Genomic DNA, 12,650 nt, shown 5'->3' on the forward strand with positions numbered 1-12,650 from the left:
GTGTACAAACAGAACACAAAGGAAAAAGACTGTAGAACTTTGCCAAGATGAGGTGGGGGTGTCTTTCAAAATTTCTGCTTCATAAAAAAGTCTGCCAGACATTCTGCAGGACACATAGGAAAGTGACTGCTGAACTTTGCCAAAACAAGGTGGGACAGTCCTTCAAAATTCCTGCTTCATAAAAAGTCTGTCAGATATTCTAGGCCTGTAGGCTGAAGATGGATGCTCCAACATTACAAAGGAACCTTGGGTGACTGTCCAGGCAGCCAGATGTTTGTCATTTCTATAGGTTTGGAAGTGGCTTACACTGCACTTCCTGTTTACTCAGGTAATATTATAACCATCTGGGGGTCTTTGATGCAGTTGAAGACTAGGTAGTTACAGTTACAGTTTTCCTTACTTATGATAGAAGGTAAATTAGGTACAGAGCTTTGGACTCATCAAGATAGAATAAGTAATAAAGTATTTTTCCCAAATATGCCAAATACAAATGGACTGAACATTGTAAATGAAACTCATACCTGATAGTTGTTCTTATTATATAGAGTTTTACTATGTTAGAGTTAAAACCTTTACTTTTTATTTAGACAAAAATGGGGAAATGTGGACTAATCCTTTTGTACACTATGAAGAAATGTCACTCAGATTTGTTTAATAAGTTAAATGGCCAATAGCTAGGCAGGATTTTAGGGGCAGAGAGAATGCTGGAAAGAAGGTCAGAGTCGCCAGCCAGATGGAGAGGAAGCAGCATGGACAGTACAGAGTAAAGGAAACAAATCCACAAGACAAAAAGTAGGTTGATAAAAATGGTTACCTATGGGACTGAGGTTGTGAAGGGAGAGCACTGCTCTAGAGCTTGGGAGTGTTGAGCAGACTTTCCCCTCCCCCGTTTTGGTCTGTTCCATAGGTTTTGCTTAGCTATCAAGAGGAGCCTGGCATCACCTTCTCCAAACCTCAGGGTCAGCTACTAGTCTAGTCACCAAAATACACATTTTAGTCACCACAAATTATTATAGAAGTATTAATAAATAAATACAATTTACTAATAATAATATTAGTGATTAGTGACCAACATTAATGCGACTACACATATTACACAGATTCTCTCATACAATCTCCACCAACATCCTACACACAAGAAACCATGGCATCCACGCTAAGTGACTCAAGCTTCTGAGGACAGGTTGAGTTGCAGTGTGGTCTGGACTTTCTTAATCACCATGAAAGGCTTATGTCAGGGAAGTCTGGTGAAGGCAGCATGCCATAGCCCTTCTCAGAAACCCACACTGTAAACTAACATCTTCATGGCTCTGAGAAGTTCTGTGGAAAAAGAATCGCTTTGCTGCGCATTTTGTAAGATTGAGGAAATAGTGATCAGCCTCCAGAGACATTTCTGACTCCATAAATCCTTTGTTAAAATTGAATTAATTAGCATGTTTCATTGTTAACATTGACTTAGGATGTGAAATGGACAGTGGGTATTGATCTTCCATGCACTCTACTCTCTCACTACCCCTAGGGCCTTGTAAGGATGTGACCAGCAGTTGGTCACCATGGCAAGAATGACAGCACCAAGTGGCTGTACCATGGAGGGACAGACAGAAGTGACGCTTTGCCATCATACCTAGCGGAGTAGATCTAGTTTTCGCTAGTCTCAGAACATTAGAAAGACTGCTGGTTTATTTGTGCAGCATGTCTTCTTGCGCGAGTGTTCGGAAGCAACTAGCCAACAAAACACCCTGGGAACTCGCTGCCCAGCTCACCGTTAGAGTTGGACAGCTATTGCCAGTGTGTACTTCTTATGAAATAGTGTGCCCCGACTCCTGTGTTATCACTACCAGATAAATTAAACACCTGAAGAAGCCATCATTTTATATTACTTATGAATTTCCCCCAAGGCATTTTTAAATGTCTGTTCCTGATGGTCAAGCCAGCATACCTGTCTCCACTGGTCTCCATCTTCAGCTGGCTCTGGTAGGCATATGCTCCTGCTTCATCATAGCTACTCTGATTAGACCATGCTGCTTTTCCATTGACATGCAGCTTTGCAAGATCACTTCGGAGCCTTTCATTCTCGTATTCCAGTTTGTTAATCGATGTGTACCGCGAATGCGTCTTGTCAGTGCAGTCCACACTCTAGGGAGTAAAAGAAACCCCCGCTGAATGACCTCACACACGACACGTGTTTTCCACATGTTTGGACTCATACGTTGGGAAGGCCTTTTCATTTGAGCTAGGTGACATGGTTTTTGTGAACTCTTTGTTCCCCCAGAACATTTTAGATATAAATTATTAATATCAATAAATTAATTAAAATATATTTTAAAAGACTTTCAATGGCTGCATTAAAGAGGTGTAAAATTTATTTAATCACTCCTGTTCTTCAAAATTGAGTCTGTTTCAAAATCATCAATGGCGCTGTGACTTGCTCACAGACTTTCACTGGCATCCCTTTAGAACGTGGGAATAAACTGAATGGGTGTCTTCGAGGACCTCACTGGGAAGTGCTAATCCCTTTCATTACTCTCCAACATTTGACATTCGGGCTGGAGAGATGGATCAGAGGTTATGAGCACTTGCTGCTCGTCCAAAGGACCAGCATTCAGTTCCCAGCACCCACATTGGGCATCTCACAACCTCCTATAACTGCAACTCCAGGGGATCTGATGCCCTTTTCTGGTCTCCAAGGGCTGTGAACCATGAGGCACACACACACACACACACACACACACACACACACACACACACACACACACACACACACAAATAAATAAATAAATAAATAAATAAATAAATAAATAAATAAATAAATCCTTAAAAGAATCTCATAAATTCCCACCAATAGACTAATGGTCTTATTTATTACCCTCCCAATTGAATATTAGTATTTGTTAGATTTGCTAATGGTAAATAAACAGCCATCTTCATCACTGAAGTTGAATATGTTTTCCTGCTCTTTTGGCAATTTTCACTCTGTGTTCTCAGTTGCTTCTTGTATTCTTTGGTCATATTCCCACTGAGGAATTTCTGCTTACTAATATCGGCATATTTTTTTTAACAGTAGAGGCCACAATCCAATGTTTCTCCCGTTGGTGAAAGTATGGTGTGTTTGGTTTTTAAAAAGATATTTTTAAAGTTTTAATTGTGGTCTGTGGCATGTTTTATCTGGAAAGGGACTTTGAGTTTCGTTGTTTAAATTTAGTGAAATGTCATCTTTCCCTTGTGCCTTCCTCTTTGCCTCACATCCAATTTTCTTTTTTTTAAAGAGCTATTAAACATTTACTTCTACTTTCTTATATTTGTTTTATGATTTCATTATTTCACATTCAATTCTTTAGCTTATTCTGAGTTAATTTTGCTATAAAAGTAGAAGAGACAGTAAAAATAATAAGTTCTTCCAATTATTCCAATCGCATATTGATTAAAGTATCATGCCCCACTGCTGAGTGATGTAACAAATCACATGATGACCCTATGTGGACTGGGACTGGAATCTGGACTGTTTGCTGCATTGATCTTGCAGTTGAAGCAGAGCCAACCCTGCATATCTGGAGCCATGTCGTTTCATAGTAGAGATTTGCTACCTGGTACATTAATGCACCACCTCAGAATGTAAAATGAAACATATTTAAATTACAAAAATTTAAAAATTACAAGCTTTAAAAAGAGGCTTAGAGATTTCTCAGGCTGTTTAATTAAACACTGTAGGAAGTTTCCAGGGCAGGTGTGTGTGTGTATGTGTGTGTGTGTGTGTGTGTGTGTGTGTGTGTGTGTGTATGTGTGTGTGTATACACTCTTCTTTCTCAAAGCTTTGTAGGATAGACTCTAATCTCACACAGCAAGTTGTGGGAAAGCTGTGTGTGACGCTCTATTATCCACCTCGATCCTTCCAGTCCTGTGAGTTGACCATCCCAAGCTGCATTGTGGCTGACGGGACAACAGAAGGGCAGAAGGGCAATACCTTAGCACAAAATGCTTGACTTCGGCAATCCCTCGCTTTTGAAGCTCCAAACATTTGGGATTCAAGGCCTAGAAAACTAAATGATTGGAGCTTAGACATTTCTTTTTGAAATCCCTAGACTCCCAAGCTTTGAGAACCATTCACATAGAATAACACTCAACATTGCTCCCAGCTTTCTCACATTTTTTGAATAGCTGCATATTGATAATCATTCAAATCATCAGTTAATATCAATACTGAAAATAAGCTTATAAATACAATTATGCAATATGTACATATAAGCTATTAAAATGTTTACTTGTTTTGCGTCAAAGGCTAGTTACATCTACTTACTGTTTTCTTGCATACTATGATAGTTTAGGAAATGCAGAGGAAGGTCTGAATTCTGGATGAAGACTCAGGAGGGCATCCAAGCAGCTCACTGAGACCTGGAGAAACTTAGCCACTCTGTGGCTGACCCAGCCAATCCTTCTCCACAGCTAGAGGAAGCTGCTCCCAGGGCAGCGGTACACAAAGGGCTTCCCAGCCACTGCCCGGGCGTCTTTGATCAACTTTTTCTCCTCAATGGAAGGACGCAAGGAGCTTCAGAATTAGGCAACCAGGAGCATTCTCAACTCTGTATTTATTTAGATAGGACCAATCTCAGGATCAGTAATTTCCTGTCTAGAAAGGAAATTCCAGGGCTGGAGTTATAGCTCAGTGAGTGGTTAAGAGCACTTGCTCTTGCAGAGGATCCAGGTTTGGCCCCACTATGCACACGGCAACTCATAACTATCCCCAATCTTAACTCCAGTTCCAGGGTATCAGACACCCTCTGACTTCTGCAGGCAATGCATGCATGCGGTACACAGACATACATGCAGGTAAAAAAAAAGAAAAAGAAAAAACAACTACTATTTTAAGATCACCCATATATCACAAATATTAGGAGGCTGAAAATAATGATGTATATATTTTGCTTTTTTATACCTAGGGTGAAATTTCAGCTCTAATCATTCAATTTTATATTTGTATATTCTAGTAATTGCTGAAATAATTATCTGATTATGGGATTTTTTGTATTTACAGAATTTTAATACATAAAAGTAGAGTTTTCTTCATTTCATAAAATTTGAAAAGAGTAACAAAGTAAAATAAACAGGAATAAGAAATTGACAAGCTCTAATAATAAATTAAATAGGGTGCTAAAGAGAGGACCCTGGCTGGTCTTCCAGAGGACTCAAGTTCAAGTCCCAGCAACCATATAGTGGCTCACAATCATTTGTAACACCAGTCACAGGAGATCTGATGTTCTATTCAGGCCTCCACAGGCACAGCACACATGTGTTCCACAGTCACAGCACACACATGTGGTCCACAGTCACAGCACACACATGTGGTCCACAGTCACAGCACACACATGTGGTCCACAGTCACAGCACACACATGTGGTCCACAGGCACTGCACACATGTGGTTCACAGTCACAGCACACACATGTGGTCCACAGGCACAGCACACATGTATTCCACAGTCACAGCACACACATGTGGTCCACAGGCACAGCACACATGTGGTCCACAGGCACAGCACACATGTGGTCCACAAGCACAGCACACGTGTGGTCCACAGGCACAGCACACATGTGGTCCACAGTCACAGCACACATGTGGTCCACAGTCACAGCATACATGTAGTCCACAGTCACAGCACACATGTGGTCCACAGACATAGATGAAGGCAAAATAATCAGACACAAAATAAAAATAAAGGTTAAAATTTTAAAAAATAAATGAAGTTATAGTACCCTCAAAGCCATTCTTTATACATGTCAGTAAAATAAACTTGTGAGTCATAATTAAAACAAATGGAAGAGAATGTGTTCAGCCACCCAAGCCCAAGAGTAAGAAAGGAAACTAAAAGGAGAACTGGGCACAACAGTTCACATCTGGAACTCTGACACACAGGAGGCTGATGTAGGAACTCAAGGCCAGACTTGGATAAATAGTTCGACCCTGTCTCAAAGAAGAAAACCTGACAATAACACTTGGAGTATGGGAGATGAGTAAAGCTGCTGGCTCTGAGTAACTTCAGTAAGGAGGAAACAAACGGAAATGAGCATATTTCCTCAAAGGATACAAATGACCTTAGAAAAAATAGAGACTTGAATAAGCCAAGAGGAAGAGGCAAAGGGAACTCCTTCGTGTCCAGGCTGACATGTCTCATTGTTTGTTCCACCTTTCAGTAACGAGGGCTAGTATTTATTATTTAACTGTTTCTAGACACCCCAGAGCCAGGAACCTCCAGTGTGTGCCTAAAAACAATTACAAAGAGCCAAGGACAAACCTCACCTTAACTAAAGTATCATCACACTGACCCAGTAACGCACTAAAACTGACAGAGTATGACTACCGTGGTTGAATTGTGGCTCCCTACCAAAGCCTGTTGAAGTCCTAACCCCTAGTCAGAACAGGGTCTGCACAGAGGCAGTGGGCCCAGAGTGAATGCCCAGCAAAAGGAACAGGAAAACCTGACTCCTGAGGATCATGGAATGAGTCAGACCTGGGAACCACAGCACCCTGAGACAAAGCACTGGTGTGAGGCATTCTTCTGCCCAGGAACACCAAAGACTGTCTCAGACCAGCAGAGAAAGAGGAGGAGAGAGGGAGAGAAAGAGGAAGGGACCGGGGTGGTGGTGGTGGGGTGGGGGGTGGGTTATGTGTGTGCAGAAGCCTCCTGCACTGAGGTTAGAGGGAGCATGGCCCTGAGGACATGTTTGGGACTTCTAGCCTCCTCCCAGAGCCCTGCTGTTCTAAGCAAACACACTGTGACATCAAGCCAATTTAGAACTGGGAAGAATATCCCAGGAACCCAAATTTGGATGAAAACTGGGAAATACGTCAACCACAGTCTCGACACATCACCAAATGCAAGGGGGACACTCACTCAGTGTCATCTCTGCCGCAAAGGCCCTGGCAAGCTCTAGCAGCTGCATTTCACAATGGGCAGAAAGGACGACACAGGATCATGAATTGAAAACAAATTTACATCCAGCAAACCTCCAAAAGTGAGACATTTATAGTCATAAACTAGAAAGTTTGCCAGCAAGTACTACCATGCCTCTCCTAGAGGTCCTGGCAAGGGCGTTGTGACAATGACGAGATTGGGGTGAGCACAGGAAAAGAGGAGAGAGCCAGAGAGCTAAACTCCGTTAGCAAAGTTCCTTCTAGAACGGCAGTTCCCAACCTGTGGATCGTGACCCCTTGGAAGGTCGAATGACCCTTTCACAGGGGTTGCCTTAGACCATTGGAAATGTCAGATATTTACATTACGATTCATAACAGTAGCAAAGTTACAGTTATGAAGTAGCAGTGAAATGATTTTAGGTTGGGGGTCACCACAACATGAGGAACTGTATTAAAGGGTCACAGCATTAGGAAGGTTTTGAAACACTGCTCTAGAAGGAATAAAATAACCTTCTTCTATATTGGCAATTAGCTGCTTGATGTGATAAAAGCAAGATATTCCATTTATAACAGTGACAAGAATTGTAATAACTTGGGAAATATTTTTAAAGAAAGGAAACAGGAACTATTCAAAGAAAATTGTATTATTGGGAAATGTGTTATAAAGAAATAGGGAATCATGCTATATCTTATTATAATAAAGGCGTTGTCTTCAAAGTTAATACAAAAACAAATTCAATTCCACATAGAATGCACAGGAAATTATAAGAACAAATCCGGTGTACTGAGCTTAGTCTACATGAAAATTTTAACTGAGCTATTACACATTGCATTTCAAAGTACAATTTAAATGGACTGAACAATTGGATGGAAAATATAAAACTGAAAAAATACAAAAGCATATTCGTACGTGTAGAAAACCCTATTACCAAAAAAGGAAGCTCCAAATATATCCATAAAGAGAGGGTGATTTTTGGCAAGTCAAAGTTTAAAACTTCTTGTATCACAAAAATATAAAGTTACAGAAAATAGACTTTGAAAATGCTTCTATAAATTGACAAGCAAAAGAAAACTAACATCAGAGAAAATATGCATAAAGTGTGTCTAATTCATATTGTTACAAACTGTCAGCTACGGCAGGAAACTGATGCGTGCCCATTGGCAGGGAATGGAATGAATCAAAGTGCTGTTGGAAAAGTTACTGTAGCAACAGTACTGGCAACAAGAAAGCACAGTGCTGCAAAAGAAACAGGCTGTGAGAATGATATTAACATTAAAACACACATGTCCCATGAGCATGGCTCCTCCCCCAGAAAGCTGCTCCAAGATGTACGTGTTGGGAGTTTTATGACCTATTTATCCAGGTGAAAATACAAAAACAGAGTCAAATACACTAGGACTAAAATACTTATGAAAAACAGTCTAATACATTTTGATATATCAACACCATGGAATATTACACAACTATTATAAAGGGTAGACTATGTTTCAGCCAGTTGGTGTGGAAAGGCATTTTGGAGCAAACAAAAATAAGACTCATAGAAGTGTGGCATGTAGAGGTATGTGAACCTAGGTTTTAAAAAATAATTATATGTATCTCTGTGTACCTCTGTGTGTATATATGTGTGCCTTATATGTACAGGAGCCTGAGGGGATCAGAAGATGACATCATATACCCTGGAACCGAACTTGGCAGGTCATTGTGAGCTGCCATCTGGGGGTGGGGAACTGAATCAGATCTACACACGAGCAGCAAATGCTCTGAAATTCCGAGCCATCCCTTCTACCCCTGTCACCCTTTTTTTTTTTTTATGATAAAATCCCCAAATAAGCATATATGTGTGTATGGTATGTAAATACACAAAGTGATAGATACAAACCGAGGAGTCATTGTATCTGCCTGGCACACAGGACAAGATGTGGAAGAAGGGCATGGAGAGGCAGAAGCAAGGAAAACGTGTGCTCTGAAGTCACCTGCATGCACATTATGGTTAATTCACAGACAATTATGTGCAGTTTAGATGAGTGTAAAGTTTCCTAGGACTTGCTGACTTGTACTGTTGTACACACACACACACACACACACACACACACACACACACACACACGGCTGGAGGTCAGCTCCAGGCAATGCTTGAGTTTCACATCTATGTTGTAGGAGACTCCGTCTCCCACCTTATCTGTGGGAATGGTCAGGAAAAAGCCATTGTTTTCTGCCACAGAGCCTTCTGCTGCCCAAGTGGGGCTGGAGAAAGGGGTGTGGGTAATTAGCAGCTGCTTTATATATCTTTGTGCGTTTTAGTTCTTAAAAAACCAAATAATATAAGTGAACAAAGCTAAAAGCCTACAGGAGCAGAGTGAAGCCCCTCAGCAGGGCTCTGGTGACCTAGGAGGTATACAGACAAACACTTGGCAGCCGCTTCAGCTTGTGTCCCATGCTAGGGAAGGAAAAGGCGGAGATGACGGGCAGGATTTTAATGTGGCAGGTAGGGAGACTTTTTATCTTCCCTTTTTATCCATCAGTGCTGCAGTCACAGGGTCCACAACCACGCTCAGGGAAGACGGGAGAGTGCTTCCAGGTGCTTCTCCTGTCTTCGTGCTGGAATACGGACTCGTGTGAGAACAGGTGCACAACATGATAGAAATACAACATTGGCTTCAGAAGGGGCCCGGCCGAGGCCTCAGGCAGCTTAAATAACCATGATGCCCAAATTTTCCTATCTTACCCTTTCTGTTCCTTGAACAGTTAAAACAAACAAACAAACAAACAAACAAACAAACAAAAACCAATGGTAGGATTTTCTCTGAGTGACTATAAGAAAAGATAACAAGTAATGCTAATATGTCAATATTTCAACCAACGAAAGTTCTTCTTTAAAACCAACTGTTGACGGCCACGTTAGCCAACGGGAATCGAGAGGCTCGGAGCCTAGGTCGAGCCAGGGGCTAATTCATTTATTCAGTCAACAGCATTGAACGCTTGCTTTGTACCGGATGTCCTGAGCTGATGGCTATGCCAACTTCCTGCTTGTCATCCAGTGGAAAGGGACAAGTCACAAAACAAGTCAGAGCCAAATACGAACCAAGTAAGGACGGGCCAGATCGTTCTGATTCGGGTTTGCGGACTGAGCATAAGGTTGGCACTGAAGTTGGGCCGTCTAGGATATAGGGTTTGGGGATTAAAAGTCAGGAAACTCCATGTTTTGCATGTCTGGGAAGGCTCAGAACTGAGCCCTAAACAAGTGTCCCAGCTTGGGCAAGCCACCCCGGGAAGGCAGCACCCAGCTCTGGCGCGCATGCTCAGTGACCACACAGAGGGTCAGCCCTGGCCAGACAACCCCCTCCTAGGAGTTCAGTTCGGGGAATGAATTCAGCGCATTACCAAGTACCGTGCAGGGTCCAAGTCTCCCATCATCCCTTTCAGGTGTGTGTTTTCTGTTCGGACTGCTTTGTATCTCATATCCGAGACCTGAAAGATTAGTAGATAAGAGGCACGCGTGAAACTCACAGCGGAACTCGTCTTTGTGTTCATTTGCTCTGTCCCGTGGGTGCAAAGCCCTTTCTGTGGTGGCAAAAGGGAACCATTCGCCAGGGCCCCGTTCCCTCTCCTGGCCTCTCTTCCTGTGTGAGTAGTGCTGGATTTAAACACTTAAATAACGGTTTACCTTTCCCCAACAAGTCTGAAATTCCATTTCTCATGTATAGGAACTACAGCCAGAAGAGCCACAATTTTAAAACCCCTTCTTGAAGAGACTGCTCATTACGCTTCTTAACGCCCCATTAACTTTTACAGTAAGCAGTATATGGCCTAATTTGTTCCTTCTGGTGTTCTGGCCGCGTTTCCTTGCCTGCCTATGACTTCATTTTGTATCTTTCTTTTTTCTTTCCCTGATTTCTACCTGAAGGTTGGGAGGCCAGATGTGTGCCTCTATTCCTGGCCTGCTCTTTTGTATAGCTAAGGCTCATTTCTTTTTTTTTTTTTTTTTATAAAACTCACGCTTTATAAAGATTTACTTTTGTAAGTTATAGAATATATGTTCATTGACAAAATGTAGGAAACATGGCCATATGAAAATGAAAATGAGTCTCATTCATGTGCAGCTGCCCACTCTGCCAGCTGCGTATCCTCTGCCCGTGCAGCGCCCTGTCGCCACTTTCCTGGGTATGGTACAAACTGGTCAGTCTAAAGCCTGTGACTGGATGGAGGCCTACTCTTTCCAGTTTTTGTAAACACACATGATTTAACTGCTCTTGTACAGATTGTCTTGGTTCATGTTTTGTGCACCTAGATTTAGAATGAAAAAGCCATAAAGCCCGTGCTGTCAAAAGCAGGCTACAAATTTGATTATTCATAAGAGAGCAGGGAAATTTAAAGACTAAATAGGGAGGGAGGGTGTGCATGAGCATCCCTTAACGGATGAACCTCCCAATCTCTGCTTGTCTCTGAGGACAAGCTGTGTGCGGGATGGATGTTTATTCTGCAGCCTCCATGTTAAAAACACTAATGGCAGTCTATTAAATGTGTGTGTGTGTGGGGGGGGGGTGGTGCGGGGGAAGCGTTAGTGGAAAGGGCATATTGAAAACACCGGCAAAGGAAGCAGGGTACATGTGATGTGAGAAGACAGCTGCAGGAGAATGCCGGCGTGGGACTGATCACCCTAGCACGCCCTGTCTTCAGTTTCTTTGATGATGCTTTGTGGTACGGCACAGGATTTATGAGGCACCGCAAAGCATCTCTGACACCAAGTCTCAGACACTGGCCCGAGCACCCAAGGCTCTTGACAGGGGAGGAGGAGGGCTAGGACTGAGCCCGAGTCAGCCCTGGAGAGTGCTTTCCTGTGTGCATACCTGTTGCTTTGTTAACATTTTTTCTTTTATTTCTAATTCTATCTTTAGCTGTCTTTCCAGAAGGGCAGCTTTCTTCATGACAGTTGCTATAGTGACCTCCTTCTGCTGAAGTTCCTGGGTGAGGTCGGAGATCTCATTCCTCATGCGTTCCTGTTCGGAGCACCGGTCTTCCTCCCGGTAGAGCTGGCTTCTCATCTGCAGTGAGAGTGACCCAGAGACATGAACCCCTCACTCACGGAGCAGCTGCAGCTTGTGCTGAACTCCCTCAGTCCTCCTGCCCTAAGAGGTCTGCGGTCCATGGCACCCCCTTTCTGACCAGTGCTGACGGACAAGCACCTCACTAAGTTCACAGTTTCCTCCCAACCCCAAAAGTCCACTGCTTTCTTGTCATGTGTAAAGTGTCACTTCGGACTCAGCTTTGCTACAGACTTGACAGAAATTATTACTTTGTTTTGTTTTTGAGGCAGGGTCTACCTCCACAGCCCAGACTGTCCATTATCTTTGGATCCTCATGCCTTGGCCTCTGAAATTCTGGGATTATGGGTGTACACCACCAAGTCTGGCCATCAGGACCTTCTTATGGAGGAAAAAAAAAAGGACCTATGAAGGGTAAGCAACTTGCTCAAATCATACTAGAGTAAGTGTCAGATTTGAGACTAGAACTCACAGTTCTCGGCTTTAAAGTTTTTAAAAAATGAAACAAAGTGTACATCCCACTGTGCCAGCTGTGACTCCACACTGCATCTGAGAACCACTAAGTAACTAAGCACATGGTGTCGGTTAGAATGTCTTCCTGGCTTCTCATGACCCCTCAGAGTCGTCTTCACTCACCTTCTCCTAACAGGACCTGTGGGACCTGGACGCCTCACCACCCCCAACTTTCCAAATCTAGCCCAG

At 42.6% G+C, this 12,650-nt stretch overlaps 1 protein-coding gene across 2 annotated transcripts in view; it reads right to left on the minus strand.

The window, feature by feature from the left end:
* Deup1 (deuterosome assembly protein 1) overlaps positions 1 to 12,650 on the minus strand; it is a 68,812-nt gene that overhangs the window by 12,609 nt on the left and 43,553 nt on the right. The window contains exons 10-12 of one of the 2 annotated variants that reach the window (XM_052752903.1): positions 11,754 to 11,948; positions 10,288 to 10,374; positions 1,940 to 2,136 (exon numbers count right to left, since the gene is read on the minus strand). In XM_052752903.1, the coding sequence (XP_052608863.1) occupies positions 1,940 to 2,136; positions 10,288 to 10,374; positions 11,754 to 11,948 (479 nt within the window). Of the gene's footprint in view, positions 1 to 1,939; positions 2,137 to 6,634; positions 9,505 to 10,287; positions 10,375 to 11,753; positions 11,949 to 12,650 lie in introns of those variants that run through there. The other variant, XM_052752913.1, reaches the window with a different exon arrangement.

This window comes from Peromyscus californicus, unplaced genomic scaffold (genome assembly GCF_007827085.1).
Source record: "Peromyscus californicus insignis strain IS unplaced genomic scaffold, ASM782708v3 Scaffold_11__1_contigs__length_118956290, whole genome shotgun sequence".
Lineage (NCBI taxonomy): Eukaryota > Metazoa > Chordata > Mammalia > Rodentia > Cricetidae > Peromyscus > Peromyscus californicus.